Raw genomic sequence first — 20,932 nt, 5'->3', positions numbered from 1 at the left:
TGACTGGGGTGTAACTGCCTACAGTCCAAACTACTTATGTATAAATTGCTTACAGTTTCTGAGCAGTATCTCAAAGGAATTAAAAGGGGACAAGTTGAGGCACAGGAAATGAAAATGATTAGTGACTAAGAAAGTACATATGAGGAAGGACCGAAAGGGAACGTGACAAGAGTATGCGAAAATGTGCGGGGAGGCTTTGTTTTTACTTTTCAAAAACTGATACAAGGGGAAGAAGTTTCCTTTAGAAAATACAACTTAACCTTTAAAACTTATTACCAGGTACTGATTACTAGGCACAATTAAAACTACCTGTATGTTTATTTCTGGTATTCTGAAATTACTTCATTCCAGGCTTGAATTTTGCAGTAGGTTATACGACATTTGAGCAGAACTTTGCTGTACTGCACCAAAACAATTCTTTTAAGGTAATGGCTTAGGAAAAAAGGGTATCAAACTTACCCAGCATGTCAACATTTAAAAAACAACGTACATAAGACATTTGTATTTAATCAGTTAAAAGAACTGTGATTCTGCCTAACGTTTCTGCTCGAAGAAATATGTGAGAGGGGAAGATACAAACCTTAGGGCTAAGTAACTTAAATAGGACTCCTGAGTATTGTCAGAATACAGCTGCGTTCAAAACACCACACTGAAATAAGTGAAGATGAGGATTTGCTTTAGATGTTTATTAATCCAAGGAGATCTTCCATAATAGAAAAAACAAAGGCTTTAATTTTCCAGCTCTTCCTTTAGAGTTGCATTATCCTTGAAAAATGGAATGGATAAGTGCAAGTTCTAGGAGGAAGATCAATTTTTAAATTTGACATGTGCATCACTGAAATTGATATATTGCATCACAAAATGCACTATCACCACCAACAACAATGCAAAATTGTTTTGCAATTTATATAAATACATTTCTTGGAGCAAAGGAAAGCAATTCTAAGATCCATTTTTAAAAAAGATGCTCCTTGCTAACCACTCTAGTGACACATAAAAGCACCCTTGAAGTAAGACTGTATTCCTCACACCAAGATAAAATTCCTCCCTTGACTTGAAAAATATAACTGTTCCAGAAATAACAATGGCACTAAATTGGTAATTTTCACTTTTTCTCCATTTGCTTAGTATGTACTGCATTCTCACTGCTGCTGTGTCCTATCTTCTACCATGAGGCCAGGTATCCTAAAAAGGTTCTCTTACATTTTTGGGGAAGTGTAACAAGATAAGCAGATACCCAACAAGCAGATGTTCAGAAATGATTTACGTCAAACTGGGTGTTTTTTCAAGGTCAAGGAATGCACAGGAAAACACATGCTGTAATTATGTTTGTCACCTTTTTCTACAAAAATAAAACCTTGTCTGGAGATGATCTTGAGGCCAGAGTACACCTATACGTGTTCATGAGTTACACATTTTATATAAAACAGTTCTGCTTATGTACTTGACCAGTCAGCTGAAAATTCAAAAGTACTACAGTACTACTGTGGTTCCCATACTGCTACTACAATGGATACTTGGATTCAAGACTTGACTTTTGTAGGCTTTCTCACAGCTGGTGCAATATCCATCCTTTAAGTCCACAATTTGCTTTAAAGTATCCCTTGGTATTGCAATAGGGCTGTGGCATTATAGTCCTGGCTCAGTCTCTCATGTTAGCACTCTGTGCACAGGAAAACATTACTTGCTTAAGAAAGGCAGTCCAGAGAGCGACTGGAAAACGCCATCATACCTGCCCAGCAAAGCACTAGTGGCTGCATAAGAAATGGAAGGCAGAGAACCATGCTGGTCAACTCATCAAGGAAACCCCAAACCACAAATTTCTGCTACTCTGCTGCTGGAAAAAAAACACACCACACAAACCAATTTTCTGAAGACTGCATTTTGAGTATCATAATATATATATGTGCATTTTGTTTTTACAGATATAAACTCAGTTTATTTTTAACCTGTATTTAAATTTTGGAGGCTTACATTAAATTAAGGTAGCTTGTTTAATATCAATTGTAACAGCAGGTGACATTTTTATATAAAAACAGCCAAAAAAAACATTTGATTTAAAAGACCTGACACCAATGATCTCAAGGCAAGATCAAAAACCTATGGATTTACGCTTTAAGGAAACAAAAGGGGGCATTTAAGCCAACCCATTCACAGCATCTCCCTGCTGGCTTCTTCATACAGTGGTTTTGATAGTGGTCCCAGAGGGAACTGTATTTTGCATCTCTAGCTAAAATACCAGTTACTATAGCAACTTTGAAGGAAGAAAATTGTGTCTTCAAAAATGGAAGATTGGCAAAACTTCAAATACACTGTCTGGATCAGGCAGACAATAGCACACTAATGCTGGGAGTGCAAGAAGAGGGTCAATGAAATGCAGGAGTAGTGCACTTGCACTACCACATGCTGGAAAAAATGTTTTGCAAAATTAGGGGGAAAAATTGCATTCATAGATCAAAGCCCAGGTTAGCCAAATTACTATTTTTTAATAGATTGCATATATAGATGTTTCATCCACACACTTCAACCAACTCATTTAAGAGCAGAACTTCACATCTAATTTACATGCTTCAGAGAAGATAACTTTTTCTCAGTGCTTACATTAAACATTTGTATCCAAATTTCAACTTCAACAGTGAGATCTTTAAGAAAAACAAAGGACACAGAGGGTGTTGCTATTTTTTTTTTTTTTTAGCAGCAATGAAATATCACTAACCCCTTTTTACATAACCGAATTCAAGTCACAACCAGAGGTGACTGCACCACAAAGTCACCAGGTACAAAACTGCTAGTTCATTTTAAATTAATAACTTGAAATTATTTCCCTCAATACATCCCTTATTTTTTATTTTTTATTTTTTTTTTTTTATAAACAGCAAACATTTTGCTATTTTTGTACATAGGCTAGCAGGCTTGTTTCAATATGAAAGTGCTAATTCATTTACAGATTTATCAGTTATGTAGTGCTACATTAAGTGTCCAATATTCTACATATGAACAATCTTGATAAATGGAAATGATGAAGATTAAGTAAGGCTATCCGATTACCTTATCTTATTATTTACATTAAAAGAATAGACACCCAATGGGAAGGGAGAAAAGGGAAATTGGGCAAATACTCATACTGCCACAGTTGTAAAAATTAACTCTGCCTTCTAGCTTGTACTGTAAATGAGATATTTTAAGTAGTCCTGCAGCCCATGCTTATTTTTTTTCCTCAGAAAAAGAAAAGCTGCCTTAATGACATCCCCTCTTGATTTCCGATTTCCAAAGTGTCATTTGAAGCTTTAAATTCAGATTCTTCCTATCTTCAAAGAAACCTCTGGTTTGCTTTCTTTCCAGTATTAGGTTGCATGATCAGGTCCCACTTCTGGGGCTCTTGTCCAATCTATTTATCAATTAGTTTAGAGTGAGCTGTAGATAACATGAACCAATTCTGGAACCACTATTGGGAGGAACACAAGCTCTTCACTACAATCACACAGTAGCAGGAAAAGTGATAATTCAATTCATTCCTGGGGCAGGGCCTCCAAAATTAAATGAAGTTGGCACAACTGGAGCATTGAATTTGTATCCTCCATGCTTTTCAATCATTTTGGATTCTAAAAAAAACAACAACAAAAACACAAGGAAAATATTTTAGTGCATGTGCATGGGGGAAAGACATGTGATTGACCATTCTAATTCTCTCAGAGATGTAGGCTTAAACTGGGGGTTACCCAAGAAATTAATTGGTGCCCACAGTGTAAATGTGCCAGGCCTCAACAACAGATGGACTCATTTATTTATTTGTTTTAGTTTCTCACTATTGTTATAATTCTATTTAAATGAAATTTATACTTAAAACAAGCACACGAGTTTTTGGGAATGAGTATTTATATATCTTGTTTCAGAAACAAGACCTGAATGAGTGCTGGATTTCTAAAATTGCTAACAATTGCCCAATTCTTTCTGATTAAAAATAGACTTTTACATCAAATCAATAACTGATCACAGGTATAAAAAAAGTAGTGCACAGATATCAGCTCAATTTTTAGTGTTCCTAGGTCAACTCCACGATATAAGCAGAAATATCCACTGAAGCACCTGAATCAGTCACTTCAGAATACACACATTTTCCCCCATACTCAAGCAGGTAATTAATAGTTCAGGTTACTAGACCATATATAAGCCTAGTTCTGAAAGAAACTACTAAGTTGATCACTTTTCATTTTCAACTGAACTCTAAGACCTTTAGACGTTTGAGCTTCACATATACATCCCCATATATAGGAGAGATTTTATCTCTACATTACATCCTTCAAAGATAACTGTAAAACTGGTTGGGTTTTTTGTTTGTCTGGTTGTGTTTTTAAATACATATAAATAATAAACAATAATAAATAGACAACTCAAAAGCAGGATGGTAAAAAGCAGACAAACATTCATTTCTGTCTACCTTTACTACAATCTAGATAATACAAAACGGCTGCATTATTTTCAGCTCAAGATAAAGCTTGTTAACATCTTCTTTCAAGTCCAAGACTTTTCTTCTACCTCAAAATATTAGCAATTGCACTGTTTCTGGGACAACAGGACAGCTCACTATCTAGAGGATCTGCTTTTGGACTCTGTTTCATTGGAAACACGCCAGAAGAAAGTTGCCATGGCTCATGAGGGGCAGGGAAGGGAACAAAACCTGGGGAAACAGCTTTGTTCACTCTTAGTCCCTTTATGTACAGCAGACAAAATTGTTTTGCACATGGAAATTCTTGTTAGCTACATTAATGACAGATCCTTCTAATAGAATGTGTCCCTGTCAGGTAGGCAGACTGGAGACCAATATGCCCTGATAGTACACAAGAATTTCCTGTAATGAACTAGCTCCTTAATTTAAATTAATTTTAACTTCACAATCTGAACCTAATTCACTCTGTGAATAAGCAGATCAAAACAAAAACAAACAAAAAACCCCATCATTTTCAGAAAATGCACAAGTAGTATATAATCTCATCAGTACAATGCCTAGTGCTTGACAGGTGTCACAGCGAGACTGGATTTTATATCCATTAGGAGTGGATCATTCCGGACATTTAAGCTTTGTGAAATAATTTTGGCTGTTCTATGACAAAAATTATACAATGACTTCATTCTTAATACTAATCTTTTACAGCTTTCTGAACTTCTAAGTTGAGGCATCTTGTAGTAACTGCTCAATAAAATGCAGGATATGAAGCTGGACAGATCAGTTATCTCCACTGCAAAATAGTAATCTCAAATATTTAGTATGCTTAATGATGTAGCTTTATAGATGGATACTACTGAGACGGTATTTTCCCCACCGATAGTATCGCTAGCTATCCCAGCTGGACTAGGTCACATGAGGAAATAATTTACCAGCCACATTCACTTGTTTGCCTGTTACTATACCTACAGTTCATCCACCTGCAGGTCCAAATGATTTGTTTTCACATACACGCTACTATAACAAACATGCTTTTATTTACCTGGTCACTTCATTAAGAACTTTCTACTGTTCCTTACACCTGTGGTATGCCATACAATCTTTGTACTGAGGCTTTGTGACCTGATAATCATTAAGAGCTTTCAAACATCTCTGGACTGTAAAACAGTACTGTTTTATGAGAACAGTATTAGGTTTGAATTACAGGCTTCTTGAGCACATAAACAGCATTCAAACAGCAAAAGTAGTACTTAACGGAATAAAGGAGAAAAAATACCATGTGCTGCCCGCCTCTGATCTGCCAGAGTTGCTATATCCTGCAATTGTTTTCTTTGTTCTTCATTAAGACCCTGTGTCAAAGCTTGATACCACACAGGGTTACGATTCTGAATTGCTGCAAGAGAAAGAAAACAACAGGAATAGGCTCACTAAAATGTTCTGTAACTCAAAGCTTATTAACATTCACTGCTATTTTAATCCAAATAATATTCTGATCAATTCTGTTAGGGTTACATAATTAAACATATTCAAAAACAGTAATACAATCTTTGACCTCTTCCCTTCCGCCATTAAGTTCATTCAAGAATAATCTCTTTGCCCTGAAAGTGTAATAATGGTGTTGGTCTTCCCCTTTTCAAAGAAAGGACTTATTCAAACCACGTACTGGAAAGCCTGTTAGAAGCTTTCAATGACTTCTGGTTTACAATGCCATTGACTAAAAAAAGTTATATTTTAACTTTTTGTCCAAGAAAGGAAATAAAGTTACTTACTCTGAAAAATTGTTTTAAATATCTGATATTCATCAACAGGGTTGTCTTCATCATCAATAATTGTGGAATAGCCTTCCAAAGCAGTCTCTTCAGCATCATCTTCTTCCCAGTCTTCATCATCTCCATCTTCACCTGCCTGTTTTGCTAGAATTTCTAGATATTCTTGACCATCTTCATCGATGTCATCTTCATCACTCCCCAGTTCCTCTGAGTGAAATATCACACACAAAGTTAATCTCAAGAATAGTTAAAAACAATCTTCAGGAAGATGGCTTATCTAAAACAGGCAATAGAACTGATAACAGGGTAGTTCAGATAGTTCGATATACACCTAGAACCCCAGCAGCTCATGGGAGGTTTTTAACTGTACAATGGAGCAGAAAGAAACTCTTACTGACTCTAATCCCTCACTCAAATGGGAAACAAGCACCAGCAATAACTCCTTTCTGCAATGCCTGCAACCACACAAAAGCTAGCCTGACATGACTTTGAGGAGACTGCATCTAGGGAATCAGCTTTTTAGAGGGAATGGAAAGTAAGGCAGATAAACTTGGAAGGTGTTAAAAGATCTAGTGTTGTACCACAGCTTTGTTTTTTTAAGTTACAGAACTCTGAAGAATTCAGCAAAAGAACTCAGCACCTCCACCAGGAATCATGAAAAACAGAATGTAACAGTTCTTCAGTTTCCATACCCGTTTCCTCATCTTCTTCAGCTTCGTCATCATCATCACTGTCATTTTCATGCTCTGCATGACAGGCATATGCTCTTTTCAATCCATTAAATAAAAGGATAAAAGCTGGCAGGATCTGGCCAGCGACTTGATTTAAAACCTGTGGTATTTGCTCCAGATCAATAAGAGCACACAAGCCAAGCACACACATCTTCCTATCGTGAAGTCTATAAAACAAAACAGTACAAGAATTACAAATTCCATTATGATTTAGAAGCAGGTAATATAGAGGTTTATCGCAGTGAAAAATCTTCAAAATTAGAAACACTTACCCCAAGAAACAGTCTACATCATTAAGCCACTGTGTTATGAAGTGATTAGTGACAGGCTCCACATTATTGGGAAAACGAAGATTTTCCAATGTATTTAATAATAGATGAGGATTGTAATACAAAGCAGCTATGGCAACCTGGAGGCACATTGTTCGCAGTTCACTTGTTTTCACTTCTCTGGTCAATCTCTCTAAAGCAGCTTCCACAAATAAGGGTATGCACTGAAGAGTGAGAACCATTACAAGCTTAGTAATCTAAAATAAATTTTATAGCTCTGTATTTCACACTCCAGTTGAGAAATGGCTTAAAAACAGGCTGGTGCATAAATACAGAGGACATAAAATGCATGTAATTTTTAATTGCCAGCAGAAGTCATACACAAAGATGAAATATAAAGGTGAAAAGATTTAATCTCTACTCTGAGCACATGAGTTTTGTGACATAGTGGACAGTAGACATAATTCCTAGTTCCTTTGTCTTATCTTTTAAAAATAAAGAACTGAGGAAGATACGTATACTTTTAAGTCCAGAAAAATAACTTAAGTCTTTTTCAATATTCACAAAGTCAAGAGATTCAAGAGATATTACCAATACTCCAAGAAAACAGCTATTCAAAGTAGTGTTCTCTTCAGAAATGACACACACACAAAAAAGCCTTTCTACAGATATTTTTTTTCTTTCAAATAAAATCGAATTATAACTTCAAGGGCAAAGTCCGTAAGTAGTAAGAAAGCATGCAAAAATGTTTAGATAGCTATTATAAGTTTCCAACTTCCATATGCATTTAACGAAATTCCTGGCTCCTCTATGACGTTAACTGGGATTCTAGGAATTGCATTTTCATTCTTATTTCAAGGCTATTAACTTGAAAGATGAAAAAAAGTCATCAATATTCACCATTATTACCTTAGAATAAAATTAAACAACTTTTAGCTAAGATTGTCCTAAAACAGTACTCTTCCAGATTCATGAAAACACTTCACATTGAGTTTTGCAGCATCCTAAATCCTGGACATGAACTGTGCAGTAACTACTTCTTTAGTGCTGTTAACTGCACAGTAGGACTTGTGACACTGAAGTAGAAGACAGGATCATTAGTCGCCCTACAAAAACTTCTCATAACTTCTCATCTTAGAGTTAATCAATTCATATTTGAGAACAAAATATTTTTAATATTAAGTTACATGAACCAAAGCTATTACAAACCTGATCAATGCCACGCCCTTTACACTGAAGAATAATCACTTCTAACAGTTTTGCTGCATGACATTCTGCATCTTCCCCAGCAACTCCTGTAAGGACCTGAAAAATAATTATTTTTGATGACAGCCTTTCAAAACATGCTTTTGATGTGCTGCTTTGCAAAGCTGATGCAAGTTTACCCACTCTATTACAATGCTAGAATAAACTTCCATCAGTGGAGACGCCAAATTTACAGCTATGGATAAGTATTAGAACCATGGAGAATAAAACAGTGCTGAATGCTGCTGGAACTAGTTTATCTGTATGAATATGAAATTACCATGGGCACAGATCATAAAACAGTAACTGTATTAAGTATTAGCTGCCATTTCCAAAAGCTTAATTTCCATTTGCAAAGTTAGGTTTCCTTAAACATTCATGTGTTGAATTTTGTAAAATAAATTACTTTTATTAAACAATTGGGATATCCAGTGGGAGACCATGCAATATCTAGAACTTCTATGTCAAAAATTCACTGTACCCACCTAATAATACACTAATCACAGAGGCTGTAACAGGCTAATTTTCTTTCTGCATACATTAAAAAGTTCAAGTATATACAATCAACCTAATCAGCCTGGTTACAACTTGTTTTCAAATAAGGGCTGGCAAGAATCAGAACTGCATTCCGCTCTCAGCTACAGTCACTGATCTGGCATAAACTTGACAAAAACAGATTTCTGTTCCTAACCACTTACTTTCCATCTCTACTTGTTTTAGTTAATAGGTTTAGCAAATGTTTGGTATGTGGTATCATAGCTATAGTGAGGTTAGAAACCTCAGATTAAAGAAAGTATCTACCCTTTGCAGTAAGTATACGTTTTGAAAGTCTATATGCTCAAAGTGTATTACACAAAATACAGACGCACAAAAAAATGGGTTGTTTAATCTGCTTTTGTTGTTTACCTTTTCTTTTACACTTTTAGGAAAAGCATTAATTCATTTGATGGAACTGCTTTAGGTTTTTCTGCAATAGCTTCATAATTTGTGGATTCACTAAAGATGCTAAATAGCATAATGCTTTAAGAGCAGACATCCAAATTCATCCATTTTGTAGTCTGCTGTTGTGGAAAAAGGTACCCAGTTTAACAATATATTGCTTTAGATATTACAGGTTTTGTGATCGCCAAGTTATCTGCTTACCTTCTTGCACATACTGTAGATCATTTCAAGATATTTTGTGTCTGACAAAAGTGTATCCGTATCAACAGTAACATAATTATGTAAGAGAGGCATCATGTCTGTATTAAAAGAAGAATAATCATAGTTACTGTTTTCATGTTTTATTGAAACCTATACTAAGTTAATCACAGTTCTTGCCTAATGTTTTTCAAGATAAGCATATACTTAGATGCCTGAGTAAAACAAGTCTGCTTCAACAGCAAAATAAAATACTGGAAACGTAACTCACTCCATTGTTCTCCTAAACATTTCAATTAAGATGTAATTCACTTCATGCTTGACATCACGTATATGAAACTATTTGACTTTCTGATCTGTATTACTTACCAGTAAAATAATCAAAGCCATCCTGCTGAAAGACTTCAAAAACAAGAGGAAGAAGCTGCCACATTTGTGCAGAAACTTGTTGACATGTCAGACTATGAGCCAAGGAAAAAATCTCTTCATAGAACTCTAAAACAAACAGAATGTAGGTAAATTTAATGCCAATCCAATACACTTAAAAACTTAAGCCAACGAAAGTACACATACCTAATACATGCTGCTGCAAAACTGTTCCAATCACTTGCAAACAGATCCCTTCCAGCTGCTGGGTAATCTAAAAAAAAAAAAGAGAATTATGACTGTTTTCAAGACTTTGGAGTTGAAATTAAACACATTTTGAATAAAATTATTTGAAGTTGTTTCTCATTAGAGAATATAGTCTAAAACAATTCAAAAACTTATTACACCTTAGAGCACAATGTATTACAACTGTACTCTTAGATAAGAATTTTAAGATAGCTTTTAATGTGAGGTATTTTTGGAATACTCTTTTTGAATACTGGAAGAATCTCATTACAGGGTATCCTTTACAAGAAGCCTAGCAGTAACTGCAATACTTCAGTCCCATTAAAACAGAGAAAGTACACGTATACATCAAAAAGGGAAATAATGGAAGTTACACAAAGTCATTTGCTGTTCCAGAACAGTGAGATTTCAGAAGAACCCCTAAACTAAACTGGGCTGATTAGCTGAATACCTTATGAACTTCAGGGCTGACCTACAGATTTGGACACTGTTTCCCAGCAAGTATTTATCAGTCTATGGAACAGCTAACAAAATGTCAGTAACCTGACATTTAGGGCACTCACTTGCATAGAGACAATACAGGTTGAGTTTCCGGTCTAAGCTATGCAGAACAGGATTTGGTCATCCTGTGTTAGATATCTCTAAATAAAAGTATTTACTGATCAACATTTAAATTCCCCTGGGCTAGCATATTGTTAGATAAGCTTCCCATTTAGATGGCATGAATTTGCCAACAAAAAAAAGTACATACTTGCTAGACAGCTTTAGCAAACCAGTCAATAAGCAAATCTGGCCTTGGTTTATTGCATGGCAACACTGGATTGTGACCCTGAGCATGCAGAATTCGTACTGCTTCCTTAGTAAAGCCTCAGAGCACTGAGAGTACAACTTACTACTGAACTGCTTAGTCACTAAAAAAATCTGCAGTATATTTATCAATACAGTAGCTGATTTTGTCAAAAAGAATTGGCAGTAGTGTATTTTGAACAAGCTGTATTCCAGCTGTAAGTCCATTCAGTAAAACAAAAGTAACACAAGACGAAATAAAACAAGTTTTCATCACCCTGGAAAATCTGCAGTGTAGATCAGACAGGTAAATAAAACTATCATTTAGCATAGTCACAACAGATGTATTTACAGATATTGACTTTGTTGAAGAGAGCAAACTAAGGGAGTAGAGTCCATGTTCAAAGCTAACTGAAATTTTATCCGTTTTCTTTGAAGGGTAGATGTTATTGAATCATGTTGTCTTTTTTTTCCAGATGAATTGAGTTCCATCTACCAGCAACAAGCTGATGAAAAATATCTTCCACCTATTCTAACAAGACCCTGGATTCCTACAGGAAATACTGCGGCAACATTTATGATCTATTACTACGTGCCAGAAACATGATCCAATCTGTTACAACTTCATGGCATCATAAGCACTTCACTGGTTTGTGTTTCAAGAAATTTTCGGCTGCAGACAGTTTTCCAGCTAATAACAACAGGTACGCAGGAACTACAAAAGACTTTTCAGTGTCTTACACAATGCATATGACTAATTCATACTTACTTCCTTGTGATCTTCAACTACACTAAGAAGTGTATCAATAGTATTCAAGATTCCCATTGCTGTCACTGCTTTGTCATCACTGCCCTCTTCATCTGGTCCAGTCTGGATCACCTGGTTAAACGTCATTGCCTGCATGTAATAAAACAAAACCACCCATAAACGTCATTCATTGAGGACGTGCTTGGAAATGAACAATTTGGCATTCTACATGATTAAATTAAGGAGTAGTTCTGCTAAGAAAATACTGAAGTGACTGCTCTATTCAGTTTGCTTTCACAACTGATTAAATTTGAAAATTAAGCCAGTTTAACTGCCATCTTTTATCCATTCATGAATAAAGTGACCTTACTTTTCATGAACAAGAGCACATCTGCATAAGTAAGTTTCTCTTGAGACAAGATTTAACTGGTAGCTGAACTGGAGTGGAACACTTTGCAGGCATTCCCAGAGAGGACACGCAAGCAATTCAGTTTTAACTCCACACTAAGGGCCTTTAATAGGTTAGCACTGAGCTGAATCCCACTTTTGATGTCATTAGTGCAACTTGCTACATATGGCCATTCAAGCTCAATTTCTCCTACAAATAAGCTACCTGCAGATTCAACTTCGCATTTACACTACATACAACATAACATTATTTTCACAAATTTAATTTTAAAAAATCTATTTAAAGCCCTACTCTTTAATTTCCCATTTTAAAAAAGAAAATCAAGTTACACTGTAGAAGCTACCTGAATTGTGTTACCAAAATTCATTACCACTATCAGGGGTAAATGTGGGTACGGATTTCTAAAACATTTCTAGAATCATTCTTAGAAACCTCCATTTAGTTCACGTTATGAAGCCACTTTTGAGAAAAACATTATCAATGTAGAAGAAAATTACTTGTATTAATGCTCTTGAGCAGACTGGAATAGCAGTAGTTATTGACTGATCATCAACTACCTTCATTTTAAATACCACTCTCCCATATATTAAACAACTTTCAAAATCACCAGAAAGTCTTACCAAATGCTGTGTCATTTCTACTGCAATTGGAGTAACTTCTTCACTATATTCACATATCATCTTCTGAATCACATTGGTAAGATCATCATTTTCAGTCTCTCTTATAATATGAAGTAAAGCTTGCATTACAGGTCTAATGAATGGAGTAATATATTCTTTAGCTGTAAAGTAAGTGGAAATTAATACCTGAATTGACATCATTCTTACAGAACCATAGTATTCGTATGTCAATACATACTATTTATATTTATCATTTTGGCACGAACGTGCCAAAAACATGAATGATAAAAAATCATTAGTACAATATTAACATTTAGAACTTCCTCCTACCCCCCCCCCACCAATAAAAAGGTATTCCAAGTGGATCATAACTGAACTACGAAGGCCATAGTTCCAGTCTTTATCTATGGAACACAAGATCACTTATCAATGCATGTTTTACTTGATCAGAAAGAGGTACATAAGCATTTCTGTCAAATTAGCCAAAGTATTTGATATAGAATTTGTTTGCTTAGTGACTTTTATGACAGCTTCAGGAATATTAAGCAATGTAAGGCCTGCCAAAACAAAGATTAATTTTTTTAATTAACATATAACACTTTTAGCATACATCCTTTCATGTTGAGACAGATACGCTCATATTGCCACTGTATCTCTGACTCAATCATTAGGAACTACTAAACTGGACGTCTTGTATCATGAAGTCACAGATTAATTATACTCAGAGCCTTGGAAATGTAATATTTTTACAGAAATTCCTGCCAGCTAGAGAAAAATACAGAAAGTGATTACAAATTACACTTGCAAGTAAATTAACATCAGGGAAGAACAGATGTCTCCGTGAACGTAGTAAATTTAATGCTTATTCCATTAAAGCGATGAAGTGGTATGCATTTTCTAAAGAAAACATCTTTCAAAGAAAAAATATCTTCAGTAAGTTTGACATAGTTTTAAGAAAAAAGGGTTACCTTTCTCTTGATTACTGATCAGAACTTGAAGTGCTATCGCAGCTTCTACTTTCACAGGCATTTCCCTATCATCTATCAGACACCGTCTTGTGAGTTCTAAGGCTGTCTGGAGATTCTGGTCACTCTTAAATTTGACTTCGCAAAAATAATGAAGAACCCAACAAGCCTGAAAAAAGATAACAAACAAATCCAGTGTTATAAAACTACAAATATGATTATCAACTGATACCAGTAACCTACACAAATTATTAAATGTGAAGTACAACTAACATTGAATAAGAAGATAGTGTAAAACTTTTAAGATGAATATGTTTGAGAGTATGGAGGCTGGCCAGTGGGAGGCTTGTCTTTCAGACATCACTAGACCAGTACTATGATCTCAAGTTCATCTTCGGCCACAGGTTTTGTGTGAGCAGTATAGTCTAAATGCAAAACACAAATAGACCATACCACCAGACACAGACTGAAAACTATGCACACAATTCTGCAGCCATTTTAAAATTACACAAAAGCTGTTTATAGTCATCCATAAAGACTGATACTAATCACTGAAATAAGCATCTATTTTATTACATGCACACGAAGAAGTGGATTTGTTAAACGTAAAAATAATTTAAAGAATATTCCTAAACTCTTCAGTTGGAACAAAGTACATCTTAACAATAAATCTTACACTTTCTTACCCGTGCTCTCATGTAACCCAGCTCACTGCTGAAGAGAGGGAACACGTGATTCTGCAACATATATTCCATCTGATCTTTATATATCTTCTTCTGTTGGAATATTAACAAAAACTTTCAGTTTAAAATTTTCCATAACGATGTATTTCTAATCCAATAAAAATGGCATGTATAAAAGCATGAACAACTTAACAAAACCCTCACACTTTTAACCTCCCCCTTTATTAAAGCTATTAACAAAAAGATCCTGTAGTTGAATTAAACTTGTATCCTACATGTTCCTATGTGGAACAGACTTGTGGTTTTCAGTCAAATATTGGCAGGTATTCTCCCCTGTCATTCTTGGGCTCCTAGAGAAACCTTTTGCTTGGCAACACATTACTCTAATAGCAAAAGCAAAAGTAGTCAGGGAAACTTCTGGGAGTTATGGTCCAAATCTAAATAGATGACCTGCCTCTTACTTGCTGCCATTCTAATTGAGAAAGTTCACTAATTTCATTTTATTTCCAGATCTTCCATACAAAGAAAAGATCTTATTAAATCATCAGCCACTCACTGGATGGATTTTCTTTCCTTCCTTCCATGAAAAGGGAATGTAGTTAAGTAGTAGTAAATGGTGTAGTAACTTACTAGAAGCAGAGAATTTAAGAGAACTTTAAAACAAGTCATCTGAACTTGAACATAACCTAATACAACTTGCGCAATTATGCTGACAACTGTTCAAAAGCAAAGCAATTAAGTTCAACAATTTTAAAAAATCCTGGCAGTGATTCCAAAACTTGAGAACTCAAAAAGCTATTCTCACTTCTTCTCATATGTGAAAGAAGGGAAAAGAACGGAAAAAAAAACAACCAGATTTAGTACACTTACTTTTAGGAGAATTTCAGCCAAAGAACCGATCATATGTAAAGCACCATCTTTCTTACGAGGGTCAGCATTTGGCTCTGTAAGGATCTGATAACAAAAGCCCATTGTCTTCTGCAAAACCTAGATTGAATGTCCAGTTAGTCAAAGTATTTCAACCAGTCACGGCAGGTACTGTTCTCAGTGCTCTGAGATGCTCAAGTTCTGTAAACGTCTAATAATATACTCCAATTCTGGAATTTGTGTAATGTTTTACAGATCTGTTATAACATACATCATTCTTGATATGTGGCTTCTAGGGGAACTGGCAAATACAAAAATCACAAGTAGACCAGCGCAAAATAAATATGAAAAAATGATAAATTTTGATGTACTATAATATGACAGAGCAGAAAAGTAAAATTTATCAGTAATTCTTTCAGCAAATAAAGCCTATAAACTAAATCTAGGTAGCATTGTGTTTAATAAAATCCTTGAATAGCTTACCTCTTTCCTTTTACTACACGATGTAAACAATAATGTCTGAGCAGCAGTTGTAGGAGAAATGAAGTCTTCAAATACATCTATTAAGTAAACGTAACAGCTATAAATTTTGGTCCTTATATAAATACTAAGCTTAATGTAATCTAATGGTTTCCTACAGAACAAAAGAGCAAGAATTTTCCACATTTTTTCAGGAGGTTCATGCTTTCTTACTACAGATGTTTCAAGACCAAGCAACAGTAACAGTGGGTTGGTGATTCCCCATAAACATATGTTTCACCTTTTCCATGATCAGTGGATCTGCATATCTAATTTGAAATTGAATGTCTTCCTTATTTCTATGATCAATCTTTTGTAACTATAGAAGCAGACAGTGGTCAAATTTTGACACACGTTATTTGCTGCACCTCCAAGAACACGTAATTGGTTGAGTTAGAAATGCATTGTTTCTTATTTCTCTGTAGAGGAGGATTATCAGAGCCAGGTATAATATATGTATTGTTTACAGGGCTGCCTCACCTGAAGAGCAAGAAACCTCCAAAACCATCAAGATTCCTTGTTCTAGACAAACAAATCTTAGAGGAATCATCGAATCATTAAGGTTGGAGAAGACCTTCAAGATCGTCTAGTCCAGCCATCACCCTACTACCACTGTCACCCACTAAACCATGTCCCTAAGCACCAGGTCCAACCTTTCCTTAAAGGCCCCCAGGGACAGTGACTCCACCACTTCCCTGGGCAATTTATTCAGGAAGTTTGAAGTCCACTCCTTCTTCCTCGGCCTCAAAGTGCTACACAGGCTTATAGTGAATCCCAAGAACAAAAGTAACAAACCACAAGAGGCAAAATTAGACAAGTCTGGAATGCTAGACTTACTTCATACTATTTCATTTATCTCTATGGTAAATCTGTTCAGAACTATGACACATTTGAAATTAATTGAGATGATAAAAACATCAGGATCTGAAATATTAGCTGCTATAAACAATAAACTTGTAATATCATTAAACTTATGTAATTATTGTAAACTAGACCTAGACTGTTTGACCTATCCAAGAAAAACATTGTGAATGTCAAAGTTAACTATTTTTCAAATGCAGAAACAATTGTGCCAGTTGAATCATATGGTATCTGTCATTTACACAAGCATATCCAGAAGTTAACTACGAAGTTACACCACTTGGATAACAGACATCATCCCACCCCCACCATTATTTTTTTTTTAGTCAACTGTTTTCACAAAAAAGCCTAAAAATACCATCTTCACATGAAGACAGATTTTAATGTGAGAAGATTTCAAATTCTTACCAAATTTCATGCGAATATATTCGTATGGATCTTCTTGCCAAAGCTCTTCGTCAGCATCTGTATAGCACATCAATGGAAAAATAACATCTTGGATAATCCCCTGCAATTAAGAAAAAAGTTGAAAAAGAGTTAGCACTATTGAATCAATCTCTATATTGCCCTATATTTAACAAAATAGATTTTGTCCCTCCTCAGTTCTGATAGAACACAACAACATTATAAAATTATTGGGGCATTGTGAATTTTACGTACTGCCTTAAAAAATGGTTTACGCTGGATAATGATACATGGAAATGATTCATAATCATAAATACAGTAGTTATCATCATTGCCAAATTTGTTGTGTTGCTCTTCCACTGTGTAATCTTTCATTTAAAGCACAAAAGACTCACAGCAAAAAAAAAAGCTATTAGTTAGCTCTATTCATGCATCAAGATAACCTTCACTAAGCAGGCTTAAACTTTTTCCACCAGCAATTTATAGCAGTTTCCCAGAACTTTACTTCTAGCAATGATAAAGACACCATACAACAGACTGTATTACTGAGCCATGTTAAGTATTAAACCCAGAAAATGGTTTACTTGAATATGAGGTTTCAAATTCTTCCAGGTGACAGCATGTGACACTCCTTGATTGATGTAATTCAGTGTTTGCTGCAGAACTCTAGGAGCCATGTACTGCTTTTCCTTGTATTGATACAACACCTTCAGCAACACCTAGAAAAATCACATCTCATTAATAGCTCATACTGAGCACAGACCATTTTAACCCTAAGAATTACACTATCCCTCACAATCCTACCTAAGAATCCCCCAAAATCCAACCCAAAGTGCTGTCACCAGAGAGCAGAAATCAGAGCCTGTCCCTCTGCTCCCCTCACAAGAAAGCTGCACGCCATGAGGCCTCCCCTCAGTCTCCTCTACGCTAAGGAAACCAAGTGACTTCAGACATACATCTTGCTCTCTAGACACTTCAACACCTTTGTAGCCCTCCTTTAGATGCTCTCTAATAGCTTTATGTCCTTCTTATAACGTGGTGCCCAAAACTGTACACACTGCTCCAGGTGAGGCCACAACAGCGCAGAGCAGAGTGCCTCTTGGACTTAAGAAATTACCAGCTCTAACTCTCACCTCAGCACAAGGCCTCAGTGGCATTAGATACTGACTTAGGATAAGAAATTAAAAGACTAAATGCTCTGAGACTTGAAGCTATTTCAAGAAATATCAAAGAATAAACACAAAAATACTTGTGTCTCTTGTGTATTCAATAAAAGAGAATATGATTCTCTACAAACAATACCTCAAAGGGACAATGGTTACTTGGAATGTCCAAAAACAGTAAACCATCAGTACATAGCAAGACTAACATGCTTCTTCAAATTAGAACAATTAAGCAGAGTGTTAATAATTTAAAAAAGTCTTAGAAACCAGTATCGAAAGTGATTAAACTCTCAAACAACCTAGTGATATAGTTTTACTTCCCTGATTTTATGCTTCAAATGTTATTTTCCAGAAGTAACTGGGAAACTAAAGATAATGAACTTCTTGGGGATTTCCAGAGAACATAACATTCTACAGATTGCCTTCCTTTATAAAATTCAACACAAGTGGAAAAAAACAACATGACCATCAACTTATCATATACTCAACTTTTATAGCCCATGTAGATGGGCTCCATGGCGTAACGTATATCATGGCAGCAGCTCAGTGAAGATTTAAAAAAATATTAACTGGGGAGGGTTCTTCATTGTAGGCAAAAGAAATCTGGTGAACTAGAACTTCACATACAGTAATACAATATTCTTTGTCGAAAAGCTTATGCAGGAAGCTCCCATTTGCTGGTATCTTTGAATTTTAGAAGGATCTGAAGTTTTTGTTTGTTTGTTGTTGGGGGTTCTCTCATTGTTTTTGTTTTAAGAAGAGATTCTCCATTGCAACATAATGGCACACAAAAAGCCTAACTTCATCAAGATTTAGTGGAGGAATGGGAATAGTCTTTGAAAACGAGCACAGAGCTGAGGCTTAACAAGTGGTCTTTGCAGCCACACTACTTAAAGTGTGCCTGGACAAGCATATCAGGTTTCTCACTTCACAGTATCTAAGCAATTACCTCCTATTGTTCAGATGCAATACAGAAAGAAATTAAAGGAAAGGATAAGCAAAGATTTAATAGTTGGAGCGAGAAAAAGGAAAATGTGGTGTGGAAGCAAATGGAAGAACAAATTCTGCAATGGGGCTAAGGAACAACCAGGCAGTAGTGTTCAACCAGTGTTTAGTTCTGGTTCACCGGGTCTTTCAAAATCAGAAGCATCTTGAGCAAAACAATCACTAACACAAGGGGTAAGAATCAAGGTATTACAGCAAGGTAAGTCAAGCCTTTTTTGGCTAAGTTGAATAAAGTTTATGTAGAACTAATGCTGTTGTTGTTGTTTGTTTGTTTTTTTTGTTGGTTGTGTTTTTTGTTGTTTGTTGTGTGTTTTTTTTTTTAGGGGGGAGCGACATGCATGAAAAATATAAGCTAGATAAATAATCAGTAAGAAATAATTATGAAGTTAATACTAGCATTATGTTTTAAGTTTATACTTGAGCAATCCATAACCCCATGACACATGTCTTTTCATCCTTTAGTAATAGGGTGTGTGTACTTGGGAAAGTAAAGGCAACTCAAGCATAGTATCAGGTCAGAAACTGTATTCTTCAGTATTTCAATCTTCCATTTTATTATTACTTTTAATGAAATATATCCTATTTAAAAATCTTTAAATTTATTTGAAGGATTCTATTTCTTGACAATACATCCAAGATTATTTTCTGCGTAGAAACAGAGGCTATCACCTTAAAAAACTGTGTTTTCATACAAGGTGCATTATTGTATAAGGGAGAAGTCTGTAAACATTTTAAAATCCTGCTCTTCAGCAATTTTTCTTTAAAGACTTAACTTTCTGGTGTTACCTACACGCAGTACCAGTAAGGATCAAATTTGATTCAAAGGCAAGTTAATATACATACACACATATATATGTATGTGTGTGTGTGTATATATATATATATATATATATAAAAAAAACTGTTCAAATGGATCTTTTTGAAGATTTTTTTCCGCATGCAGTCTTTTGTCAGAACTTAGCTTATCTGCAAAGTACAAATCAATCAGTAAGATCTTAAAGTACATGCAGTAACTAAACATTTAGCAGGATGCCATCCACAGGTATGAACATCTCAAATTGACAGACTACAGCTGTCTCAGTTGGGACATGTTTCCTAACACTCAATGTGGCCATGTTCTCTTCCCTTTCAATGCTTAGACAACCTTCAGAAAACACGTACTTTGGAAATACTTCCTTTACTTTTCTTCTTGATATTTAAGTCCCATAAATCATTATAATTTCACTGGGAATGAAAATAATTTAAAAAAATTAGGAAGCTGAACTAAAAAAAATGTTCTTCTCCTCATTAAAAAAGAGGCTTAGAAGTAAACAATCAGCCCCCTGAGATTTTTTTTGTATATATAGTCTACTTATATTTACAATATAATCACCTTCAAGTAAACAGATTTTTGAACTAATACAAGCTCATGAATTTGATAAAAACTCTTGAAAGTTTTATAAGCTTATTCCAAGAAAACAATAAGGAAGAAATCACAACAAACTCTAAACATATCCTAATACTTCCCACGTTCAGCATTTCTTACTTGTTGAACACCAACAGCAAATGCCTTCAGAAACACTTCAGCAAACTCGTTGTACTCCTTGGAAACATTACCAGGGCTTCCATACCTAGAATTTGAAGCAAATGTGCAAAATTAAAGTGTGCAGCACTGTTATTGACTTAACTATTAGGTTTTTCTCTTAAAAATA

General features: G+C 35.2%; 1 protein-coding gene and 1 non-coding gene across 3 annotated transcripts in view; both read right to left on the bottom strand.

The window, feature by feature from the left end:
* Positions 1-667: 667 nt before the first annotated feature.
* The window catches only part of IPO7 (importin 7), a 35,377-nt gene continuing 15,112 nt past the window's right edge, over positions 668-20,932 (bottom strand). For both annotated transcript variants that reach the window (XM_040558588.1, XM_040558589.1), the window contains exons 8-25: positions 20,767-20,851; positions 17,658-17,792; positions 17,077-17,176; positions 15,772-15,848; positions 15,292-15,408; positions 14,425-14,514; positions 13,742-13,907; positions 12,774-12,934; positions 11,766-11,894; positions 10,172-10,238; positions 9,968-10,093; positions 9,602-9,699; positions 8,423-8,518; positions 7,217-7,437; positions 6,906-7,111; positions 6,214-6,420; positions 5,721-5,837; positions 668-3,602 (exon numbers count right to left, since the gene is read on the bottom strand). In XM_040558588.1, coding sequence (XP_040414522.1) covers positions 3,505-3,602; positions 5,721-5,837; positions 6,214-6,420; positions 6,906-7,111; positions 7,217-7,437; positions 8,423-8,518; positions 9,602-9,699; positions 9,968-10,093; positions 10,172-10,238; positions 11,766-11,894; positions 12,774-12,934; positions 13,742-13,907; positions 14,425-14,514; positions 15,292-15,408; positions 15,772-15,848; positions 17,077-17,176; positions 17,658-17,792; positions 20,767-20,851 — 2,296 coding nt within the window. In that variant the 3' untranslated portion in view covers positions 668-3,504. The remainder of the gene's footprint in view (positions 3,603-5,720; positions 5,838-6,213; positions 6,421-6,905; positions 7,112-7,216; positions 7,438-8,422; positions 8,519-9,601; positions 9,700-9,967; positions 10,094-10,171; positions 10,239-11,765; positions 11,895-12,773; positions 12,935-13,741; positions 13,908-14,424; positions 14,515-15,291; positions 15,409-15,771; positions 15,849-17,076; positions 17,177-17,657; positions 17,793-20,766; positions 20,852-20,932) is intronic.
* LOC121071833 lies at positions 14,048-14,229 on the bottom strand. Its single transcript, XR_005820815.1, has one exon. It is a non-coding gene; the product is annotated as a small nucleolar RNA SNORA23 (small nucleolar RNA).

This window comes from Cygnus olor, chromosome 5, assembly GCF_009769625.2.
Source record: "Cygnus olor isolate bCygOlo1 chromosome 5, bCygOlo1.pri.v2, whole genome shotgun sequence".
Taxonomy (NCBI): domain Eukaryota; kingdom Metazoa; phylum Chordata; class Aves; order Anseriformes; family Anatidae; genus Cygnus; species Cygnus olor.
This window is presented reverse-complemented; position numbering and strand designations above follow the sequence as displayed.